The sequence below is a fragment of the Protopterus annectens genome, chromosome 17.part0 (assembly GCF_019279795.1).
Source record: "Protopterus annectens isolate FY-2018-M chromosome 17.part0, PAN1.0, whole genome shotgun sequence".
NCBI classification, from domain to species: domain Eukaryota; kingdom Metazoa; phylum Chordata; order Ceratodontiformes; family Protopteridae; genus Protopterus; species Protopterus annectens.
The window spans coordinates 602,705,680-602,729,917 of record NC_056751.1 but is presented as its reverse complement, the minus strand read 5'-3'; the positions used below and the strand labels follow the sequence as shown (position 1 = coordinate 602,729,917).

General features: G+C 42.4%; 1 protein-coding gene across 1 annotated transcript in view; it reads right to left on the bottom strand.

Annotated features, from left to right (window-relative positions):
- PPP6R1 (protein phosphatase 6 regulatory subunit 1) overlaps positions 1-24,238 on the bottom strand; it is a 3,522,349-nt gene that overhangs the window by 759,439 nt on the left and 2,738,672 nt on the right. Inside the window, exon 18 of the mRNA XM_044059463.1 lies at positions 5,047-5,216. Coding sequence (XP_043915398.1) covers positions 5,047-5,216 — 170 coding nt within the window. The remainder of the gene's footprint in view (positions 1-5,046; positions 5,217-24,238) is intronic.

Below are 24,238 nucleotides of genomic sequence, written 5' to 3'. Positions count from 1 at the left end.
CAACCTGGCACAATCTAACCTTCGCTTAATAGTCCGCTTATTGAACCTAACACAAAAGCGACACCCAACAACGTCGTGCTCAGGCCCCAAACAAGGAATACACAAAGTATGATAGTCCCTATGCGGTATCTGTTTCCCACAAGAAATACAGTTATTCACTTTTTCTGACATCCGGTAAACCACTGAGGCAAGAAAAAAACAAAATATTCCCCAACGGGGTACTTAGCCAACTTTGACTCGGTCTGAAACTCCGAATTCGAAAAATTTCAGAACGCCGAACGGCACTTGCAACGCTGCTTCTGCATCGGACCATGCGGCAAAAAAGACTGAGGATATGACGTCGGTCATGCGCATTTGTACCCTGATGTCCTGATGTCAGTCTTAAGCGCCTTGACTGACGTCAGCCTAATACTTTGATATTCGGGCCGACCGAGGACAGCGGACTACCCAAGTGTAAGGACTGCAGCAATGTGAGATGAAGAACATCCAATCTGGTGGTCCCCTGTCATAAACAAGCTCTACAACAGAAGGAGGAAACTGACGTGGAATAAGGTGAAGTCCCAAGACTGGGAAAAAATCCCTTATCAGCCTCAACAAAATGTTGAGATCCCTCATCAAATCCTCTTAAAGCTAGCTATGAAAACAGAATTGCAGCAGACAGTAAAGACAACCACAAGGTCTTCTACAGTTATGTAAAGAATCTCCACGGCAATACCCAAATTTGCTCTGAGCTACTGCACAATGGTACCTCCTATACTGAGCCAACGGATATTGCCAATATACTGGCCGACAGATTCAGTGCCAACTTTACCCCCCCCCCCGGACCAATCATAATACCAGTAGATTGCCACACACCCAGTATTACTGCTGCACAGGTTAAAACAGCACTGTCCAAGGCCAAGATTACAGCTTCTATGGGACCTGACAATATTCCTGGCTGTGTTGTACATGAACAGAGTGAACTGGTACCTCACCTGTGTGCCCTGTTCAATCACAGGCTCACCTCAGGCATTGTCCCTACCGAATGGCGCACTGCTATAGCCATCCCTCTCCAGAAAGGAGGAGTGACTACAGACCCTGGGAACTATTACCTCATTAGCCTGACAAGTCTGATATGCAATGCTTCGGAACGCATCATCATGGACCTAATAAACAAGAATATAGGGAATCTCTAAACTCTGGATCCCACACAGTTTGGTTTTGTGAAGGGTAGATCATGCCTGCTCAACTTTGTCGATTTCTATGAGTCAGTCACCAGAGCTGTGGATGAAGGCAAGGTGGTTCATACAGCCTACCTTGATCTGCTCAAGGCCTTTGATACCATTCCCCACTCAGGAATCATAGAAAATTCTCACTAAGCTAGGCATCAACTCCTATATCACTAGGTGGGTCGCAAACTGGCTCACAGATAGAACCCACAGTGTGAAAGGAGCGGACTCCAAGTCAGACTGCCGACCAGTCACGAGCACAGTCCCACAGGGATTGGTCCTGGGTCCTCTCCTGTTTGGTATCTACTTCTCAGAAGTCCAGGCCAACATGAAGGGACTCTGGCTGACAAAGTTCACAGATGATTGCAAGTTGGGAGTCATTATTAACCCCCCAAGTGATACTGACATCCTACAAAAAGGCCACTTAGACCGACTGGTGTCAGACCCATGGCCTTAAGCTCAATGCCAAAAAATATGTCATCTCCTTTGGAAAAATCCCAGTTCCCATGAATTACCACATCAATGGTAGTCCACTGAACACAGAAGGTGTTATAAGAGATCTGGGAACACAAGCTGAATGCAACCTCTCTTTTCACCACCACATTGCCACTGTGGTCAGAAAGTCTTTCTATGCGGTACATCTCATCACTAAGGGTTTTGCATCCAGGAATAGAGAGGTCATTGTCTTCCTCTACTCTTCCCTTATTAGGCCAATCATTGAGTACAATGCCCCAATTGGCATGTACCTCACTAGACACCTGCAACAACTGGACAGGCCGCAAAAGAGGATCTTAGGCCTTAAACACTTGTTCTATATGGACAGACACAAAAACCTCCAACTACTATCTGTCTCATATCGCCTACTTAGAGGCGATCTCTGCTTGACTTATAAGCTACATCTGACCCAGCTCTGTTAGAAATGCTACATCTAAAGAAATCCTAATCCCTCCGCACCACATGCTCTGGAGACCTCAACTTCATTATCACAATCAAAAGAATGTGCTGGAGGGACAAGTTCATAACCCAGAGACTTGCCCATGCTATGGAACAGACTTCCCATACATGTCAAACAGAGCACCTCACTGGCCCTATTCAACAGAAATTGTGATGAGTGGATGAGAAAAAGAAAATTCACCCCAGGGATCACTCCAGTGGCTCTACTCAACACAGGCACTAGGAACTAAGGTTGGGTGGCATGATGCCAAGGTAATCCTATGGGCTAGGTTTGTAAAGGCTCCAGGGCCATTAGCCTAGTACACACCTAAGACTATAAACAGAAACAATACTTTATATTAGCAGTGAGAGAAGTGCAATGGAACACAGTTAAGTTGGCATAAAAATATGCAGTTCATGAGGTGCAGTGATTACACTCACAAATTTGGAAAAAAAAAATCAGTTAAGCATTAAAGTGGCACAACACCAAACCTTAACAACTGTAAAGCACCTCCTGCTTAAGTTAAGGTTGGATCTAGCGTTAAAACAGTCAAATCTGTCAATACTGACCAGTAAATTACAGCGGCAGTACTGCTGTCTGAAGAGATAACATGTCCCTTCCACTTACAAACTTAGAAAGTAGCTAGAATAACAGGATGTGTTTGCTGAAGGTGTTTTATTTCCCCCAACAGGTATGAACTCAAACTCAAACGTATATTATTCACTGACTTCATTCCTCTGCAATTTAGCAACCATGGGCTTTATGAGGAACTGATCAAACAAAGGAGGAAAAAATCTGTACCGTTGACAGCCACAAAAGGTGAGTGTAAATGTAAAGTAAAGCCTTTCTGACTGTTCCCCTACCACACACATTATGCATACATGCATAGTTACAACACCAACGACTAACTCTCTCCGAAAGACAATATGCACTCAAAATTATTGGGGGGCTGTGCCTCTCACGCACCCCCAACTATATATATTAACTCCAGGATTGCACTACAGTGGGAAAAGGGCAAATACCTTTTACTTACATTACAGTACTCTACACAGTGCCATATATACTAACTGCAGTTCAGTGAAATGAGTTTTTGGTTATTTGTGTTTTTAGAGATGTGGTCAGGGTGAAATGAGATTCAACGAAACAAAGTAGACCCATACATACACAGAACACACACACATATATATACATACAAGAGGAGGATGGAAGGTTCTGAATGATTTATACAACTGTCAAAATGCATGACAGATGTGTAATACAGTAAAGTCTGGTGGTGTACAGAAAGCTCTACTGACCACAATGTGTTGCTGGAAAACAGTGAAGTGTTTACTGAGAGGGCCAGTGGCTCCTGCTGTTCTGTAAGGGTGCTGTGAGGAAAGAGTTTGAGAAGGAGGTATAAATAGTGTGCTCAAGGACAACTGCTGTGCTAAAATGTGTACTGGGAAGAAAGTATAACATTTATTTATTGATGAACGGTACCAAAAGACAGGTGATTAATGCATATGAAAAAATTTCTCTCAAACATGTTTCAGAATTACAAGAACTATAAAATGGAAAATTAAGTAATATAAAGATCAGTGTGAACAAGAAAATAGTGAGTTTCAAGTTAAGGTTGAAATCAAGGAAGAAGTGTCTAGAGAAGATAATACAGTGGATACAGCAAGCACTGTCTCAGGGCAGTACCACAGGCAAGAATTATCTGTTTTCTTATACAGGGTATTATAAAATGGAGGTCTGAAATACCACAGATGAGAGGTGAACATAACAAATAACTATGTATGAAAAAAAAAATTTTTATGCGTTCACAGGCACAACATAGAAGTATGGCTAAAGATTAAGCTAGACACAGAAATCACAGTTATCTAGCTTTTGTTAATCAAATATAAGAAAGTGAAAAATGTGAAATTTGAAAGAGATCAGCAAGGATAACTATATTAATAAAGTAGTCTGTGACTGTAAACCACTGACAGTAAACTAGGGAATGCTGTTACAAGTAAGACTGAAAGGAAATTTAATGATGTACAACAGATTATGTCTAACTCGAATGTGGTAAAACCTTTTTATAATTGTATTATATGTTTACTTTTCTCTTACAGTTGCAATAAAACAGTTATGGTGATAAAGTTGGTCACTTCCTATGTTCAAAAGCCTTCATACTTCTAGCTTTTCTTATTTTTTCTTTTATTAACCAATGCATATTACTCGCAGTCCTTTACTTCATGCTGTTTACCCAAACAAAATAAAGCACTAAAAGTGGCAATACTTAGGTTACATATGCCAACCATAACAACACTTGTTGGCTTCCTTTTCTGATAATGACATTAGCTTTAAAACTGCAACAATGTAGACATAAATACACAAGAAATCCATACAATGATAAAAGATGCAAAAATGAAAAGGCTACTTAAAATTGCCAAGATATGAAGCCTGGAAACCAACAATACGTTAAAAAAGCAACAAAAGCGAACATTCACCTTAAACATCGTAAAATAACTGAAGAAGGGGTGGCCCATATTCCATTTACACAAGAGCTTCTATAGGACAGTCTAAGGCTGTTACACTGTTAAGAGATCTGACTGGGAGAGTGACACCTTCTTTCAGCTGAATCAAATTTTCCATCATGAATCTCCTGCAGCAATTATGGTTATGAAGAAGACTACAGGTTGTCAAACAAAACAAAATCACTAAGTAAATATTATACTTTTAAGTAAGGACAATTTACTGTAAAAGAACTGAAGACAAAACATTATTACAGTCACATATACAGAAGGAAGCAATTTAAAGGGGTAAAGGACTACTACTTTATTTAGTATGAGTTAATGAAGCAAGCTTTCACTCTGTTTTCGGTAAAATTAAAGGTTAACTTAGTGACTTTTTAACTTACTAGGCACTACTTTTACTCACCTTCTTTTCTGTACTCCTCCTCCTCCTCTTCTATTTTCTCAGTGAAACTACCACTACTGGATTTCCTACTGTTTCTCCCAGATGACTGGTTGTCGTCATCATCATCATCATCTTCATCATCATCGTCTTCAGAGTCTCTGCTCCCATCTCTGTCTGTGCTGTCAGAGCTCCTAATAAAAGTAGTTTGAACAAAGTTTTTATCAAAAGATCTCGATACTAGGCATCAGAAAATCTAAACAAACAACAAATGAAATACTGAATAATAATATAATATAATACAATACAATATAACATAATACAATATAATATAAAACAGAAGCAGAGGTGGCATCTTTAGAACAGGGAAGTAGAAAATTACATAGAAATACATGGAATTTGTGGGAACAATGAATGCAGAAAATGTTCAGGAGGAGTGTGGTTTAACGAAAGGCAGGAACTCAGCACTTTATATAATGTTGGCATGAAGAATTGTTAGAAAGAAAACATATATGCAATGTATAATGCATGCTTATGGGAAATGTTATTATGGTTTGTTTTCTAGTACTGTATTATGTGCCTATGTCTTAAGGGATAATTTAATAAAGGTGTTTATTAAAAGAAAAAAAGAAATACTAGGCATAATTAGTGTGGAAAATGTAAAATTTCCAGCTGGGACTGCTTTTCAGACAATCTGAAACACTGCTGCAGTTACACAGTGAGCTGCTCCACTGATGCAGCTCTGCTGTATCCTGCATATTCACTTTTTTCTTTAATGTATATCTCAGTGGCCATAAAACTAAAGTGCAAACTATGAATTCACAGGCATTAAACATATTGCGAGTACTTAACAAAACAACTCCAAATGAGAGAAAGTTGTACACGTTTAACACTGAAACTAGGCCCCTGAACGTTTCACTCTAGCTATATCAATAGCTGCACCATCAAGACAGCTAAGAAGCTGCATATCAAGCACACAACTCGCCCCTCTCTAATGCACCAACCACAATGACAATGCAGATAACCATTCATTACAAAACCAAATAAGGGCACAATAGATTTGCACATGTCTACAACACTACATGATGAAGTCATCAAGATCAACATAGGTTTATTTCATTTTTTGGTAACTAGCAAAGTACCCGAGGCAGCAGCTAACAGTTTTGAGATGTGATCTGACAATGCAAAACATTTCTTGATACAAGCAGTCAATGAATGGTTAATATTCTGATAAATGAATTACTTTTACTTATTCTTTGTTATGCCAGCAGACGTCCTAGTCACAGATAACCATTCTCAAAAATTACTAGGAATAAGCAAGCTCTGTTGGTGTAAAGGGACAAAGCCCTGATGATGACGCAAATTTTAGCAGCTCAGACACCTGCTTCAGTTAGGGAGGGAGAGGAATCTTCTTCTTCTTTCGGCTTTTTTCCGGTTAGGGGTCGCCACAGTGGATCATCTGTCCACTCATGATTGGCAGTGGAGTTTTTACGGTGTTGAGTTGCCAGCCCAGCACCCAACCTTCCACAGAAGGCATATACATGCATGCACTCATGCCTAGGGCCAATTTAGAGTGTCCAATCCACCTGCAGCATGTCTTTGGGATGTGGGACGAAACCGGAGCACCCAGAGGAAACCCACGCGACCACAGGGTGGACATGCAGACTCCGCACAGAAGGCACCCCAGCCGAGAATCGAACCGGAGAGCCTCTTGGTGTGAGGCGGCAACGCTAACCGCTGCACCACCATGGCCACCCTTAGGGAGGGAAAGGAGTGATGCTGATAAACCTGCTCACCTCTCTTGGCAGGGGGGAAGGGGGTGTAACTTTATATACTGGAAACCTCTCCAGTTTAGTTTATTTTTCACATTATGCAGGTGATCAGGGGTACTCGGGATTCAGTGAATAAGCACAGGCTTTCCCTCCTTCAACTCCTTACGTGTATAACTCTTACAATTTGATAAGCTTTACTTTTGGCACAGTTCCCATATCCCTCTACAGTGTAGTGCAGCAAGTCTGAGTCTTGCCCAACCCCTAACATCATCCACAGCTGAGGACAGCTTCCTTGTTTGCCCAGACCACAAAGGTCTTAATCAGTTCTCCTCAGAACACTTCCCCTTTGTAGAAAAAAACTGGTCCTCCATGTCTTCCATCTCTCCTAATTCTATCTATCCACCATTGTAATAGCAGGGGGGGGGGGGTACATGATCAGAAATACTAATGAACAGCATGACTACTGAATCTACCAAATGGCCATGTCTCTTACAGCCAAAACCTTACCAAGTCTGGCATATAAACTGTAGCGATGTGTAACATTTACAGTTACCCTTAGAATGATTACTTTCATAGCTGGCCTTAGGCGTAGGCCAATTAGGCAGCCGCCTAGGGCGCCGCTCTAACAGGGGCGCTTTTCCAAGATTTACTTGCTGTAAGAAGACCAGGATGGGGGCATCAAGTAGTGTGGTTCGGGGCGCCATGTAACCCTTTTGCCTAGGGCACCAGCTGACCTAAGGCTGCTCCCGGTTACGTTTATGAATGTATTTTAATTGCATCATATCATTGTAACAGTAGACCTATTAGCAAACTTGTCTAATGCTGGGAAAATTCGTATTCTAGGTCTCAAGTGTACCTTGGCTTTTGCCCAGAAATTTATCCTAGTCCCCTGCCAGAGCATCATACTCTCCAGAACTAGCATCCATTCCTTCTGGATCTCTGCCACGTTGTATCAAAGGGGTTCCAGGGATGATATTAAGATTAATCAGGGCAACAGTTAACTCCTTCAACAATTTCTTTAAGGTTACAAATCTACCCACCTTATCGACATTTTTTAAAGTTGAGTAAAAGGCAGGTTTCTTTAACCAATACAGCCACGTCTCTTCTGCCGCCTTCCTGATAGTAAGCAAAACCCACACAAAACATACTTCTGTCCTTCTATTTTAAGATTCAGTAAAACATAACCTTGTCGCTCTATTTTAAGATTCTCTTCTAAGGACAAGAGACTTTTGAGTAACAGAATAAAGCTAGGATAGGTCTCCTTAATTTCTTGAAAGAGTTTTGCTCTTTTAATCAGGTTTGTAAGCCCAGCAGAATTATTTAAAGGACAACAATGGGATATTAAGCAGACTGCTCAACCTGCTGTCTCTTTTAGTCCCTGTTTATTGATACAGCCTCGAAAAATCACCCATGCAGCTTTAAAAACTAATCCACTCAACTGTTTTTCCCTGTTAGGCTTCCTACCTTTCCGTACTGTTTTACTTTCACTTTGAAAACCAAGCTGAAAAAACTCTATCTGGCTCTAAAATGATGATGTCACATCTGCCAGAGCTCTTGCTCTAGCTACTGGGATGTTTCCTCCCCCAAAGTGATGTAATCCCCACCTGATTTGCATGCTTTATAGAAGAGTCAGTGGACCTCCCACATTGTGATGTCAGAGCTGCCTTGCCCAGCCCACTCAACCTACAACAATGCCAAACGATAATCTCACTTTTCTGAAGAGCCCTACCAATATGTGACAAAGTACAGGCAGAAGCACAGTAACAGCTGCAAAAACTACGAGTGTAAATTTGCAATGACCATGTGTAGACATTAATTCCATGTTTTTACATAAGAAGCAGATGTCTGTCAAAATGAATCGACAACACTACATCAGATTACAAGAAGTATGCAATACCGTAATTTTCTTAAATTACCACTTAAAAAAACGCATGTGGGTGCTGTCATGCAAGTTTGTGAAATATGTTGTGTTTATAGTGCATGATTTGTTAGCTACTTAACCAAACAGGAAGGAAAAATAAGTGGGAGTTTGATGATTTGCAAAACAGTGATTATTCCCAGTGCTATGGACCTTGGTTATAAATTTGACAGGAGGAGTGCAACAAAAAAAGTTTCCCACTGTAAGGAAGGAAAGGCTGACAAGAAAACAGTACATTAGTCTGGTCACCTGCTGTGAGCTGTCAATCACACGCAGATAATGGATTAAATTACCCTTAGCTCTTTGACAGCTAGGGAAGGTAGGTGTGAAGGGGAGGGGAGATACCTTGAAGAAAGTACAGTTGTGTACACTTACCATAAATGTAGATGTTCGAGTGTATTCACTGATGCAGTCATTACATTTGGGTAATCTGCTGGCAGGTTGCCCTCAGTCGGCCTGAATATCAAAGTCTTGGGTCCTGCGTTGGTTGCTGTCTCCTCTTCCATGACATCAGGGGTATAAAACAGGCAGCCAACGCCATTTTCTTTAGTTTTTCTTGTCCCAGATGTCAGGTGCCCCCGAAATGGGGAGCAAAAATATATATACATACATATATATATATATATATATACAAACACACATACACACACACACACACACACTCATACATATACATATACATATATATATATATATATATATATATATAAAAAACTACAAATACATGCAATAATCACAACATAAACTTTACCTTCATCTAAAAGCAAATACACCACAAAGGCTGTAGAAGGAAGTGAAGGAAAGAGAAGCTGTAGAATAAAGGGGGATGGCGGGTGGGTAACCCAGACTGCAACAGTGAATACACTCAAACATCTACATTTATGGTAAGTGTACACAACTATACTATGTTCTTCGTGTTTCACTGTTGCAGTCATTACATTTGGGTAGAATCCCAAAGCTATGGATGGGAGGCTGGAACTAAATAGCATTAGGAGCGGCTATAAGGTCCTGCAGAAAGTACAGTTTTGTACCTACCATAAATGTAGATGTTCGAGGATCCACATTGCTGCAGTCCTAACTATTGGGTAGTCCGCTGTCCAGTCGGCCCGAATACCAAAGTATACGGCTGACGTCGGTCAGGGCGCATTAGACTGACGTCAGTACGTCGGGGTACTAATGCGCATGACCGACGTCATATCCTCAGTCTTTTCTTGCCCCAGATGTCAGAAGACCCTAAAAAGACAAGGCCCAATATACCTGCACCAAAAATATGTACAATATATACAAAATTATCAGCATATAACCTCACCTACACAACCACCCCTAAACACAGAGGGAAGGAGGGAGGGTAAATTGGACTGCAGCAATGTGGATCCTCGAACATCTACATTTATGGTAGGTACAAAACTGTACTATGTTCTTCATCCCACATTGCTGCAGTCCTAACTATTGGGTAGAATCCCAAAGCAGAGGTAAGGGAGGCTGGCAAATCATAAAGAAGCAGGAGCTGACAACATGCCTTGCAAAATAGCTGTGGCAAAACCAGCCCTAGACTTAGAGTAGAGAGGAAGGTGATAATGCTTAGAGAAAGTATGCACTGAACTCCAAGTAGCTGCCTCCAAAATATCCTTAGTTGCCACCCCCCTTAGGAATGCTGTTGAAGTGGCAGTAGCCCTAGTGGAATGAGGCCTAATCCCAGCTGGAATCTCCTTGCCATGATGGGAATAACAAAATGCAATGCAAAACCCAATCCACCTAGAAATAGTTTGTTTTGACACAGGCTTGCCCTGTGAACTCAAAGCAAAAGAAACAAACAACTGCTGAGACTGCCTAAAATCCTTAGTCCTGCTTAAATAATAACGCAATTGCCTGTGTACATCTAAAGTGTGCAAAATCTTTTCCCCTTTATTTTGGGGGTCTGCATAAAAAGTAGGCAAATGAATAGTTTGGTTTAAAGCCACACTAGAAACCACTTTAGGCATAAAGGAAGGATTAGTACGTAATGATACCCTATCCTTATGGAAAATCAAAAAGGGCTCTACTGCCATAAGGGCCTGCAACTCAGACACCCTTCTTGCAGAAGTAATAGCCAACAGAAAAGCAGTCTTCCATGACAAATATTTCAATTCAGCAGTAGCCGCAGGCTCAAAAGGTTGTAGAGTAAGTTTTTCCAACACAAAATTGAGATCCCAAGCAGGAGTAGGAGCTCTTGGGGTCTTATATTCTTTGCCCCTCTAAGAAACTGCTTGAACAAAGGATGCGAAAACAAAGGTGGGTCACAATCATAGTGAGCTGAAATTGCTGCAGCATAAATCTTAATGGAAGAGAAGGACAAACCTTTGTCCAATAACTCAGTAAGATATTGAAGAGCCACACTCAAATTAGGCTCAGAAATCTCCAAATTCTTTGCTGTACTCCAAAATAAAATCTCTTCCATTTTTCTCGTACACTTTCCTTGTACTAGGTCTTCTAGCTTCCATAATCACATTTAAAACTTGTTGAGGAAGTTGAGACCTGCTGTGTTTCAACACAGAATATGCCAGGCTGTTAGATGAAGAGAGTGAAGCTTGACATTGAGCAGATGACCGTCCTGCTGAGATAACAGATGTGGAATCAAAGGTAAAGGCCATGGAGGCTTCCTTACCAGACTCCTTAGTAGTGGGTACCAGTGTTGCCGAGGCCAATCCGGAGCTATTAAAATCATCCTTGGCTTGTCTTGTCTGACCTTTAAGAGCACCTTTGGAAGAAGAGGCAGAGGTGGAAAGGCATACACATGAAGATTTTTCCAACTGAAAGAAAGAGCATCCACTTTCCAACTGTATGTGTGATGAAACCCCTTTGTGCAAAACTTTGGCAGCTGGTGGTTTAGTGGAGAAGCGAACAGATCTATGTCTGGAGTTCCCCATGACACTGTCAATTTCTGAAATACATGAAGATCCAGTTTCCACTCGTGGGGATCCATGATTTGTCTGCTTAACACATCTGCTAAGGAGTTCTGTGCTCCCGGCAGAAACCTTGCCTGAAGAGTTAGTTGCAAGCTGAGCGCAGTCTCCCATAAAATCATTGCTTGCCTGCATAGAGGATAAGAATGTGTTCCCCCTTGTTTGTTGATGTACCACATGACAGTTGTGTTGTCTGTTAGAATCAACACCTGCCCTGGAAGAAGTAACTCCTTGAAAGCCATTAATGCAAACTGGACTGCTAACATCTCCTTCATGTTGATATGTAGATGCTGTAGTCTGGCAGGCCACTTGTCTTGTATCCACTTTCCATTTAGATGAGCTCCCCAAACAATGTCCGAGGCATCTGTCGTTAAAATCTGACTCGCCTCTGGCCGGGTCACAGAGAGTCCCTTGTTTAGGTGACATTCCTGAGCCCACCACAAAAATTCTTTTTGAAGGCAAGGTATTATTTGAATGACAGTGTCCAAATCCTGGCAGTGCTGTGTCCATACATTTTGAGATACCATTGTAGCTTCCTCATATGCAGTTTGGCATTGGGAAGCACCAGAATACAAGATGCCATGAACCCTAATGCTTGAAGGACTGTCCTTGCAGTCAGCACGGACTGATGAGATAGTTGATGGAAGTAAAGTGATAGACTCTTTTGTTTGTCCGGGGTTAAAAGGCCATCTGGGCTGCTGTATTCAGTCTCACACCCAGAAAGCACATGTCTTGAGAGGGTACTAGACTGGACTTTATTTCGTTCACAGAATACCCTAGGCATCTTAGCACTGCTATAACATATTCCAGATGCTGTAGAAGGTCTTCCTTTTCTTGAGCCAGAATCAGGCAGTCGTCCAAGTAAGGATAGATTTGAATACCTTTTAGCCTGAAGTAAGCTATCACTGGAGCCAGAACCTTTGTGAATACTCTGGGCAGTAGATAAGCCAAAGGGCAATGCAGAGAACTGATAATGAAAATTTCCAGCTCGAAACGCAGATACTTCCTGCAACTTAGTCTTATAGGCACATGAAGGTAAGCTTCCTTGAGATCTAAAGTTACCATCCAGTGATCTTTGCCCAGCAGAGGTAAAAGCTGTTGTAACGTCAACATCTTGAACTTGGGAATGTCCAGATAAGTGTTGAGGATAGATAAATCCAAAATTGGTCTCCACGTGTTCCCCTTCTTTGGTACTAGGAACAGGCGAGAATAAAATCCTAGGCCCCTTTCTGATACAGGGACTGGCTGAATGGCCCCTATTTGGAGTAACAGAGAAATTTGCTTGTGAGCCTCTTTCCTTTGTGGAGGAGGAACGTCTGGCATGCCTTTGAAAGGGGGTAAAGTATGGAAATAAAACCTGTAACCGTGGTGAATGATATCCAGCACCCATCTGTCTTGAGTAATTAAATCCCAATTTTCTTTGAAAAGAGACAGTCTTCCTCCCAAAGGAGCTGCCAGACGAGAATCTACTGGCAGCTGAAAAGGCAGGTCATTGGGTCTGTTTACGAAAGGACTGACCCCTGCCCTCACCAGAAGTCTGAGCAGGTGAACTCCCTGTTCTAGGCCTAAAAGAACCTTGAGCTCTGCCCCTACCACGTCTAGACCTACCCCTAGACTGGGAATCATAAGCAGGATATGTCCATCCCTTAGTAGGCCAATTTCTACTAAACTTGGTGGCTGCACCTGCAAAAATCTTTAACAGTTTGCATAGACTTAGCTTTGTCCTCCATCTTCTTTAAAACTGCTTCCACAGGCGAACCAAACAACACATCAGACTGTAAAGGAGCATCCAAAATCCTTGTCTTAACATGCTCAGCTAAATTCTGATCCCTCAACCAGGCATGCCTGCGAAGAACAGAACTAGTGGCAGCCACCCTCGAGGAGGCCTGTACAGCATCAAAACCACATTGCAAAGAATGCTTACCCACTTGTTCAGACACATGAACTAAATCCAGCAACTCTTTACACTCAATACCTTCCGCCAAAGCATCCACCTTAGATTTCAATTGTGAAAGGAGATAATTTTGATATTTTAGCATGTGAAACTGACAATTCACCGCCCTCATGGCTAAAGTGGAAGAAGTATACACTTTCTTTCCCCATCTATCCAAAGCCCTTGCCTCTTTATCAGTAGGAACAGGGTTTTTAACAACAGAGGCCTTAACACCTTTAGGTCCCTGAGAAACAGTTTCCGGGTCTGCCCTAGGACTCTTAAAAAGATACTTATGAGCTTCAGGCACCCTATAATACCCATCAGGTTTAACAGGAGCAGGAGGCAAAGAATCAGGGTTCAGGGAAGCCTCTGCAAAAACATCTTCCACCACATTCAACACAGGAGGTATAGCTAAGGGCCTATGCTGGGGTAAAAACAAGAATTCCCTAAGCCTTTTCCTGGAATCAGAGTAATCTTGGCCTTCCCATTTAAAGTGCTCCCTCATGGAATGCAGAGTCTCTGAAAATGAGAAATCCTCCGGAGGAGAAGCTGTAGGAGTGGAATCATCCACATCAGAATCAGAATAAGGAGGATACTCCTGCAAGTCTTCCGCAGAAGACTCAGAAGCCTCTGAACACTGTTCAAAACTCTCAAACTCAGGTTCCACCCTAGGCCTCTTATCAGGAGGGGGCATAGAACCTCTAATCAGAGTAATCAAATCTTCTGCCATTTTAAGCATATGTTTCTTAGGCACAGAACCTGAAGTGCTAGGAGAAGCCCCCACTGAAGCTAGACTTGGCCTACCTCTCAAAGAAGTCTTGGAAACAGAAGGAGAGGCTCTAACTACCTTGGGAAGAGAGGGAAGAACAGCTACCTGAGAAGCCCCCTCAGCCTGGCCTACCTCCTGAGAAGGCACATCCTGCAACAGTAAAGTCTCTGCCTGAGACTCCAAAGAAACTCCTGGCAAAACCTCTGGCTCCACTGAGCCTTCTAAAGAACCGACGTCCGGGACTGCCGGTTCATCAACCCTAGGCTTCGCTGTTTTATCCTTGCGCTTTTTGGACGAAGTGGGCGTCGGAGCATCCGACGGCATTTTATAATTACAACGCTTCCCAAACACTAACCTGGCACAGTCTAACCGTCTCTTAATAGTGCGTTTGTTAAATCTAGCACAAGAGCGGCATCCAACAACGTCGTGCTCAGGCCCTAAACAAGGTATACACAAGGTATGGTAATCCCTATGAGGTATCTGTTTCCCACAAGAAATACAGTTATTCACTTTTTCTGACATCCGGTTAAATACTGAGGCAAGAAAAACCAAAATGTTCCCAACGGGTACTTAGCCAACTTTGATTCGGTCTGAAACTCCGACTTCAGAAAATTTCAGAACGCCAACCTGCACTCGCAAAACTGCTTCTGCATCGGACCATGCGGCAAAAAAGACTGAGGATATGACGTCGGTCATGCGCATTAGTACCCTGACGTACTGACGTCAGTCTAATGCGCCCTGACCGACGTCAGCCGTATACTTTGGTATTCGGGCCGACTGGACAGCGGACTACCCAATAGTTAGGACTGCAGCAATGTGGGATGAAGAACATCTGCAGTGGCAAAGCCTGCCCTGGGCTTAGAGCAGAGAGGCACATGATAATGCTTTGTAAGAGTATGAACAGAACTCCAAGTAGCAGCTTCTAGAATGTCTTTGGTTGGCACCCCTCTAAGAAAAGCTGCTGAGGTAGATGCAGCCCTGGTGGAATGTGACCTAATGCCCTTAGCAGAAACGAATGCAGTGGCTTTATCAACTTTGAAATAGTCTGCTTCGAAATAGCCTTTCCCGCTGATCCTGCAGCAAATGCCAACAGTAGCTGCTCAGACTTTCTTAGAGATTTGGTGTAGTAGAATCTTAGTTGTCTGTGTACGTCCAAGGAATGCAGAATCTGCTCCCCCTTGTTCTGCGGATTTGGGTAAAATGTTGGCAGGTGAATAGTTTGGTTAAGAGCCACACTGGATACCACCTTACGCATAAAGGAAGGATTGGTCCTGAGGTACACCCTGTCTGGGTAAAATATAATAAAAGGCTCCACGGTCATGAGGGCCTGTAGTTCTGAAACCCTTCTTGTTGAAGTGATTGCCAGAAGGAAAGCTGTTTTCCAGGATAAAAAACTTTATATCTGCACTAGCAGTTGGTTCAAATGGAGGCAGGGTGAGCTTTTCCAAAAACTGAGGTCCCATGCAGGAATTGGTGATCTTCTGGGAGGCCTTACATTTTTGGCCCCTCTAAGATACTGTTTTAGCAGAGGATGAGAGAAGGTCAGTGGCTCTGTGTTGTAATGAGCTGAGATGGCAGAGGCATGGATTTTTATTGATGAAAAAGATAGGCCTTTGTCAAGCATCTCAGTCAAGTATTGTAAAATCTGAAGAATATTTGGCTTTGCTGTGTCAGTTCCTTGTGCTTGGTTCCAAGCATAGACTCTCTTCCATTTATCAGCATAAGATTTTCTAGTACTAGGCCTTCTGGCTTCCAAAATGACATCCATTACAGATTTACTGAGAGGTGGCGTTTGAATAACTACATGATCAGCCATGCTGCCAAGTTCAGAGTTTGGAGCTGATTGTGCACAATTTGATTGTTCTGCTGAGACAGTAGATGAGGTATTTGAGGCAAGTACCAAGGAGGGAGTTGAGACATATTCCTTAGGAATGGGTACCAGTGCTGGCGAGGCCAGTCCGGGACAATTAGAATTATTTTTGGTTTTTCCTGTCTGACCTTTAGTAGGACCTTGGGAAGAAGAGGAAGAGGAGGAAAGGCGTAGACGGACAGTTTTTTCCAACTGAAGGACAGGGCATCCACTTTCCATGCTTGTCTGTGATAAGTCCTTGTGCAGAATTTGTCCAGTTGATAATTCTGGGGAGAGGCAAATAGATCTATGTCCGGGCTCCCCCATTTCTTTGTTATCATGCTGAAGACTTGTGGATCCAGTTTCCACTCATGAGGGTCCATAAAGTTTCTGCTTAAGTCGTCTGCCAGAGTATTTTGTTTTCCTGGCAGGAACTGAGCTTGAAGATGTACTTGGTAAGTCAAGGCTGTGTCCCACAATGCCATGGCTAGTCTGCAAAGGGGGTAGGAATGTGTGCCCCCCCTGCTTGTATATGAACCACATAACCGTGGTGTTGTCCGTCTTTATCAGTAGTTGTCCTGGATGAAGCAAGTCCTTGAAGGCCAACATCTCTTTCTGTTTGATATGCAAATGCATTTGTTTTGGGCTCCATATGCCCTGAATGCATCTCCCTGCCAGGTGGGCCCCCCAAGCATAATCGAATGTGTCTGTAGTTAGGGTTTGGTTGGCAGGGGGTAGAGTGAAAGACCATCCCATGTTCTGGTGATATGTCTCTGCCCACCAAAGAAACTCCTGTTGTAGGCAGGGAACGAGAGGAAGCATTGTTTCTAGACTGTGACAATGTTGACTCCATAAACCTTTTAGGTACCACTGCAGTTTCCTCATATGCAGTCTTGCATATGGAATCAGTAGAATACAAAATACAGTTCCTATATACATGCTATCACCTATATACCATACTTCTCCATTTTAATACTACCATTCTATTAACTCTTTCCCATCATGCTCTCTAAACACTCCTTCCTCTTCTTTTCACTATTACTACTCCTCACCTTATCTTCTTTCTACCATCTTTCTCAGCCCACAATTTCCATCCACTTCCAACCCTTTCACATAACTAATCCTCACAACTCACCTTTCTCACACTCATACTCTCTTATTTCCCCCAATTTATACCCCTCAGAAAACCTCCTTTTTCGACACAAAGTTATCTCCTGCCATACTAACCCTATCTCCATAACTACTAGCAAAGCCCTTCATTTCACAAAAGAACCCAATCTCATCTCCTTGCTAGTTACTCACCTAAACAATTCCATACTACATCTGATTAGCACTCTCACATCTGGAAACATCCATCCAAATCCAGGCCCCACCACTATAACCGCTATAAATAAATCCCTATTATTCACTTCCTTTAACTCCCAAAGTGTAGTAAACAAAGTCCCAAACCTTCATGCTTGGCTCACACACAATAAACCTGACATCCTGACTATTTCTGAAACCTGGGTAAAACCACACATTAAAGACTCTGAAATTGTTCCTCCAAACTACTCCATCATAAGAAAAGACAGACCTCATAAAAAAGGCGGAGGAGTAGCCCTCCTATTTACTTCCTCCCTAGTAGTTACTCCCTACAACAAACCTATTCCACACTTTAACAACGCCGAACTTCTCCTCACCCTACTACAAATTAACAAGCATAAACACATATGTATAGCTTCCCTTTATATCCCCCCAGGTGATAATATCTCCACACTCGAACTTATCCTTTCCTGGCTATCCAGTAACATTAGTAATGAAACCATAATCCTAGGAGATGTAAATATTAACTGGGCCCTTATCCAGACTCCTACAAATCCCATTAACATCAACCTCTACAATTTCTCACAACTGATCAATTCAGTAACTCACCCTGCCAAAAACTCCTCCAATGGGAGTATATTGGATTGGATTCTAGTCTCCCACCCTCACTATTTCACCAACAGTGGCACTCTTCCCGACCCACTTAGTGACCACATACCCACCGGCTTCCCACTATCCTCCAACGAACCCACAACTACATTACTATCCGTGACCAAAAAAACTTCAACCCAATAACCTTTTCAAACTCATTACAAGCAATTAACTGGAATTGCTTAAAAACACTACCCCTAGACAATGCTGTCTCACACTTTAACTCAACATTTTTAAAATTACTAGACTCCCAAGCTCCCTTACGGACAAAGAGAATAAAAACTAAATCAGCCCCATGGCTCTCCAAAAGTACTCTTGCTACCATGAGACAGAGAGACAAAGTCTGGGCACGCTACCAAAAACATAAGACAGTACCACTCCTTAACGAATATAAAATGCTCCGAAATAAAGCAAAAAAACTCATTACTTCTGATAGTCAAAACTACTTCTCTACACTCCAAAACCATAATAAAAAACAACCCTCAAAAGTTCTGGAAAGGGATCTCTACTCTCCTCCACCCTAGCAAACCAGATACTCCTTCTCCAGACCCAAATGCTCCAGTACTTGATTTAGCCACCCAATTTAATTCTTTCTTTATTGACTCTATTTCCAAATTGACCTCCTCATTCTCCAACACCTCCCTGCTATCCAATACTCCCTCACCCACCCCCACTCTCTCTACTTCTACACCCTACTCCCCACCCACTAACTCCTCTACCCCCTCTTCTACACAAAATCTATCCTCATCTACACCACTCCATAACTTCCCCCCTCCTGACTGCACCCTCTTCTCATTAAATCCCATACCTACATCTACTATAAAGAAACTACTTCAGAAATTGAAACCATGTACCAATGCTCCTGACAATATCCCTTCTTACTTTCTCAGTATAGCAGCTGAAACTCTTGCCTACCCTATTAGCATCTTAATTAACCGCTCCCTACAAGAATGTACAGTTCCCCAAATCTGGAAACAAGCCTTTATTATACCTCTACACAAAGGTGGCAACAATAATAACATTACTAATTTCCATCCCATAGCCATCCTGTCCCCCATTTCAAAACTCCTAGAAAAATGTGTCCATCTTCAACTCCTTCCTCACCTCCTAGACAACCATCTTATAACTCCCACACAGCATCTTATAACTCCCACACAGCATGGTTTCAGACCTAACCACAGCACTATGACTGCCCTCCTCTCCTTCCTTGAAATTGTAAATAAAGCCCGTGACTCTGGACAAATTGTTTCCACCTTACTTCTTGACCTCTCCAAAGCCTTCGATACTATCTCACACAGCCTGCTCTTAACTAAACTCTCCAAACTTTACCTATCTTCCACCTCTTTGAACTGGTTCTCTAGTTATCTATCTAACAGAAACCAAGCTGTAAAATGGAAAAAAGCCACCTCCTCCTTCCTTAGTACCCCTACAGGAGTTCCACAAGGCTCCATATTTGGTCCTCTTCTCTTCAATATTTTTATTAACGACTTCCACAAATCAATCCCATACTCTAGCATCATCCAATATGCAGATGATTCAACTATCATCTGTTCTGCCTCTTCTATCACTACGCTACAAAAACTTACTCAAGATGCCTTCTCTTCCACAGAGCAATGGATGCTAAGTAATCATCTAGCCCTCAATGCTACCAAGACCAAACTAATGTTATTTACTCCTTCTAGAGTCACTCCTCCCGACCTGAATACATTCTTAATTACTAGTCAAAACAACTCACCTCTTGAAATAGTGTCAGAGACCAAACTACTTGGGGTCCAAATCGACAACCAACTCAAATTTAATTCTCACCTGCAAATAAACATCAAAAAAACGCATCAAAAACTTGGCATGCTTTATAGACAGAATGCCTACCTCACATCTGCCACTAAAATCACTCTCTACTTCCTTCCTTATCCCCTCCCTTCTCTATGGCACCCCACTACTAACTAATCTTCAGTCCTTGTTAAAAAAACAGCTTACCTCCTGCTATAACAAAATTGCAAAATTCGCCACCAGCCATAACTCCTCCACTCACCACTGTTTATCCCTCCATAAACTAAAATGGCTAGAACTTCCCAACCAACTAACTTAAACTCAACTAACTCTAGCCCATAAGCTTATTCTAAACCCCTCCCTCTGTCCCTCCCTTTCCTCTGCCTTTAAAATGCACCTACCTAACAGAGTTCTAAGGTCAAATAATCAAAATCTACTAGAAGTGCACAAACCTACTCATCCCCCAGACAAAAGCCTTCTGTCCTTCAGCCTCGCTCGCCTCTGGAACTCCCTACCCCCACTCATCCGCACCACCTCCAACCACTCTACCTTCAAAAAGTCTCTTTTCTTACATCTAGCATCACAGTGGGAATGCTCATGCTCCCACCCTACATAACTAACTCTACTCATAGTCCTCCAATATCTCATCCTACTTTATGTAGCTACTATGTTTGTTCTCTAATCTGTACTAATGCTTAACATTTGTTCTATTACTAGTATTTTTCTTCTCAATGTATTAACTGTTATGACTGCTACTGTATATTTGATAAGTTTTCACTTGTATCCTGTCTACATTGTATTAATAACTCTCTGTACCTACATTTTCTCTGTCAAATGTTGAATGTACATTTTGTTTTTGGAGCTTTTCTCCCCAGGACTCCATTGAAAACGGGTTCTTTATGGCCCAATGGACTATCCTGGTAAACCAACTGCAATAAATAAATGAATAAATAAAATACCATGAACCGCAAAGCCTGCAGAATTTGTCTTGCAGATAACTGGGTTTCTGTTGCCATCTGTTTGAAGTAAATAGTCAGTTGCCTTTGTTTGTTTGGCGTAAGGTAAGCCATCTGGGCAGTTGTATTCAAGCTTGCACCCAGGAATGTAAACTTTTGAGAGGATACCAGTTGTGATTTCTTTTCGTTTATTGTGTACCCTAGGCATGTTAGACATTTTTTCACAAATGCCACATGTTGAAGAAGAATGCCCTTGTTTTCTGTTTGAATGAGACAGTCGTCCAAGTAAGGATAGATGTGTATACTTCTTAGTCTGCAAAATGCAATTACTGGTGCCAGGCACTTTGCAAAGACCCTGGGCGCAGTAGATAAGCCAAAGGGCAGTGCAGAGAATTGGTAATGCATAAAACCAGCCTTGAAGAGGAGGTATCTTCTGCACGATTCCCTTACTGGAATATGCAGGTATGCCTCTTTTAAGTCTAGGGTCACTAGCCAAGCGTTCTTGCCCAGCATGAGCAGAAGCTGCTGCAAAGTTAGCATTTTGAATTTTGGTATGTCCAAGAATGTGTTCAAAATCGATAAATCCAGTATTGGGTGCCAGGCATTGTCTTTTCTGGGTACCAAGAACAGTCTTGAGTAAAACCCTTGTCCTTTTTCCTGTTCTGGTTGAATAGCCCCCATATCCATGAGGGACGTAACTTGTTTCTGTGCTTCTGCCCATTGATTTTGTGGCAGATCTGGCCAACCGTCTGGAATTGGCAAGGTATGGAAATGAAAATTGTATCCCTGGGACACTATGCTTAGTACCCACTTGTCCTGGGTTAACTGCCAATTTTGAGCATGAAGTGCTAGTTTTCCCCCTAAGGGGGCTGCCAAAAGATAAGTGCTTGGTGATGGCAGAGGGAAGTCATTGAGACTGTTTACTGTAGGGTTGTGCTTTATTTCCTCCAGATTTGGAGGCAGAGGCACCCCATTGCTTTGACCTGTAAGAATCCTGTGATTGGTATCTAGAGCCCTTTGAGTGCCTGGATTTGCCCCGTGAAGCTCTGTCAGACACAGGAAAGGACTAATTTTTTGTAGGCCAGTGTCTACTGAATCTTGGTGGCTGCACTTGTAAGAAGTCTTTTACAGTTTGCATAGACTTAGCTTTGTCTTCCACTTTCTTTAAAACCTCTTCTGCCTTATTACCAAACAGAGTATCATGCTGTAAAGGTGCATCCAACAATTTAGCTTTAACATGATCAGGCAAATTTTGCTCCTTGAGCCAGGCATGCCTTCTAATCACAGATCAAGTAACTGCGGCCCTGCAGGAGGCCTCAAAGGAATCAAAACCACATTGCAAAGTATGCTTTCCAACCTGTTCTGCTGCATGCAATAATTCCTGTAATTCTTTATTTTCCACACATTCAGAAATCAACATCATTTTCTGTTTCAATAATCCCATAATATGCTGCTGATATTTAAGCATATAAAACTGTCAGTTGAAAGCCCTAACTGCCAAGGTTGCAGACGTATAAACCTTCTTTCCCCATCTATCCAGCACCCTGGAATCTCTATCAGAGGGGGTAGGATTCTTAGCTGTTGAGGCCTTTACGCCTTTGGGACCCTGTGAGATAGTTTCAGGATCAGCAGCAGGGTTTTGAATAAAACTTTGTGTGAGTCAGGAACCCTGTAATATCTGTCTGGCTTGCTAGGAGCCGGAGGTAGGGAATCTGGAGTCAAGCTTGATTCCGAAAACACATCATCAACAATGTCTAATACAGGAGGTATGGCCAAAGGCCTATGCTGAGGAAGAAGAAGGAAATCCCTAAGCCTCTTTTTTGATTCTGAGAAATCTTGACTCTCCCAATGAAAATGTTCCCTTAAAGTATGCAGGGTTTCTCCAAAGGAATAATCTTCAGGAGGAGATGCAGATGGGATGGGATGGATTCCTCTGCATCTGAACCCTCATAGGGTGGTATAGAAAATTCCTGATCAGAAGAAATAGAAACCGATCTGAAGATTCATAATCAGTGTCTTGGCTAGGCCTCTTATCGGGAGGGGGGGGGGGGTTGGGAACACCTGATCAAGGTAATTAAGTCTTCAGCCATTTTGATCATCTGCTTTTTAGGCAGAGGCCTGAGCACGTGGCTCATGCGTCATTTTTTAGCCTTAGGAGTTGCTTTTGTCTTTGTTTTTGAAGCTGGCATCGGTTTTATATAGAAATGCTGAGGCCTGAAGAGACCCTCAGAAGCTGGTGCCTGCTCAGCGGCTCTGGACCCATCCGAGGGAGAGACATCCGCGGGTACAATACTTTGAGAATCTTGCAGAGTGCCGGACTCCACGTGGGTCTCGGTAGAGGCCTGCGACTCAAAAGTAGCAGGTATCAGGGGCTGCGAAAGCGCCTCACTGAGTACCGGCGACTGGCTTAGGAGAAGCTTTGTCATCGGTTTTGGACCTCGACAGTCTGTCTCAGTCCTTTTCTTTGCGTTTTTTGTGAACTCCGGTAGTCACATTGCTATCAGACGACATTTCAGGGTAGTTAAATCTGTTTCCAAAATATTCTGAAGCAAAGATATACAGACACTTAATAGTGAGTTGGTTAAATCTAGCACAAAACCAACAGCAAGGCACGTTATGATCTGGGCCTAGGCAAGGAATACAGTACAAATGAAAATCCTCATGAGGTATTTGCTTCCCACAAGTAATGCAATCATTAACTTTTACTGACATCGGTATGGAGCAAGAAAAAGTTTCCCCAACTGGGTACTTAGCTTAACTGAAGACTTCGGTTCTGAAACTCGAATTCGAAAATTTCAGGACTCTGCCGACTGGCACTTGCGAACTGCTTCTGCTTCGGTCACCGTGCGGCAAGAAAGACTAAAGAAAATGGCGTCGGCTGCCTGTTTTATACCCCTGATGACCTGACATCATGGAAGAGGAGACAGCAACCTTCACAGGACCCAAGATTTTGATATTCAGGCCGACTGAGGGCAACCTGCCAGCAGATTACCCAAATGTAATTACTGCAACAGTGAAACACGAAGAACATCTAGACTTCAGCCTTCACAAAAGAAATCAAGTTAGCATTTCTAAGAGGAAAGAGCAATAAAATGCACTTTTCAGTTCTGTTCTGTAGCATTTGCACTGCTTGTATCTGAAGTAGTCACTGAAAAAGAATAACATTTTAACCAAACGTAGGTGACTATAACACAGCAGTGAATGCCTGTAAAATCAGTGCACTGACAGGAGCTTTAGGGAAAACGTGGCAGATGTGATGCAATTTTTTGAGAGAAACAATGCATTCTGGGATACTCAGAGGCAGACTAAACAGACAGAATTATTTCAGGATGCCAGACCCCATGTGGTCAGAGT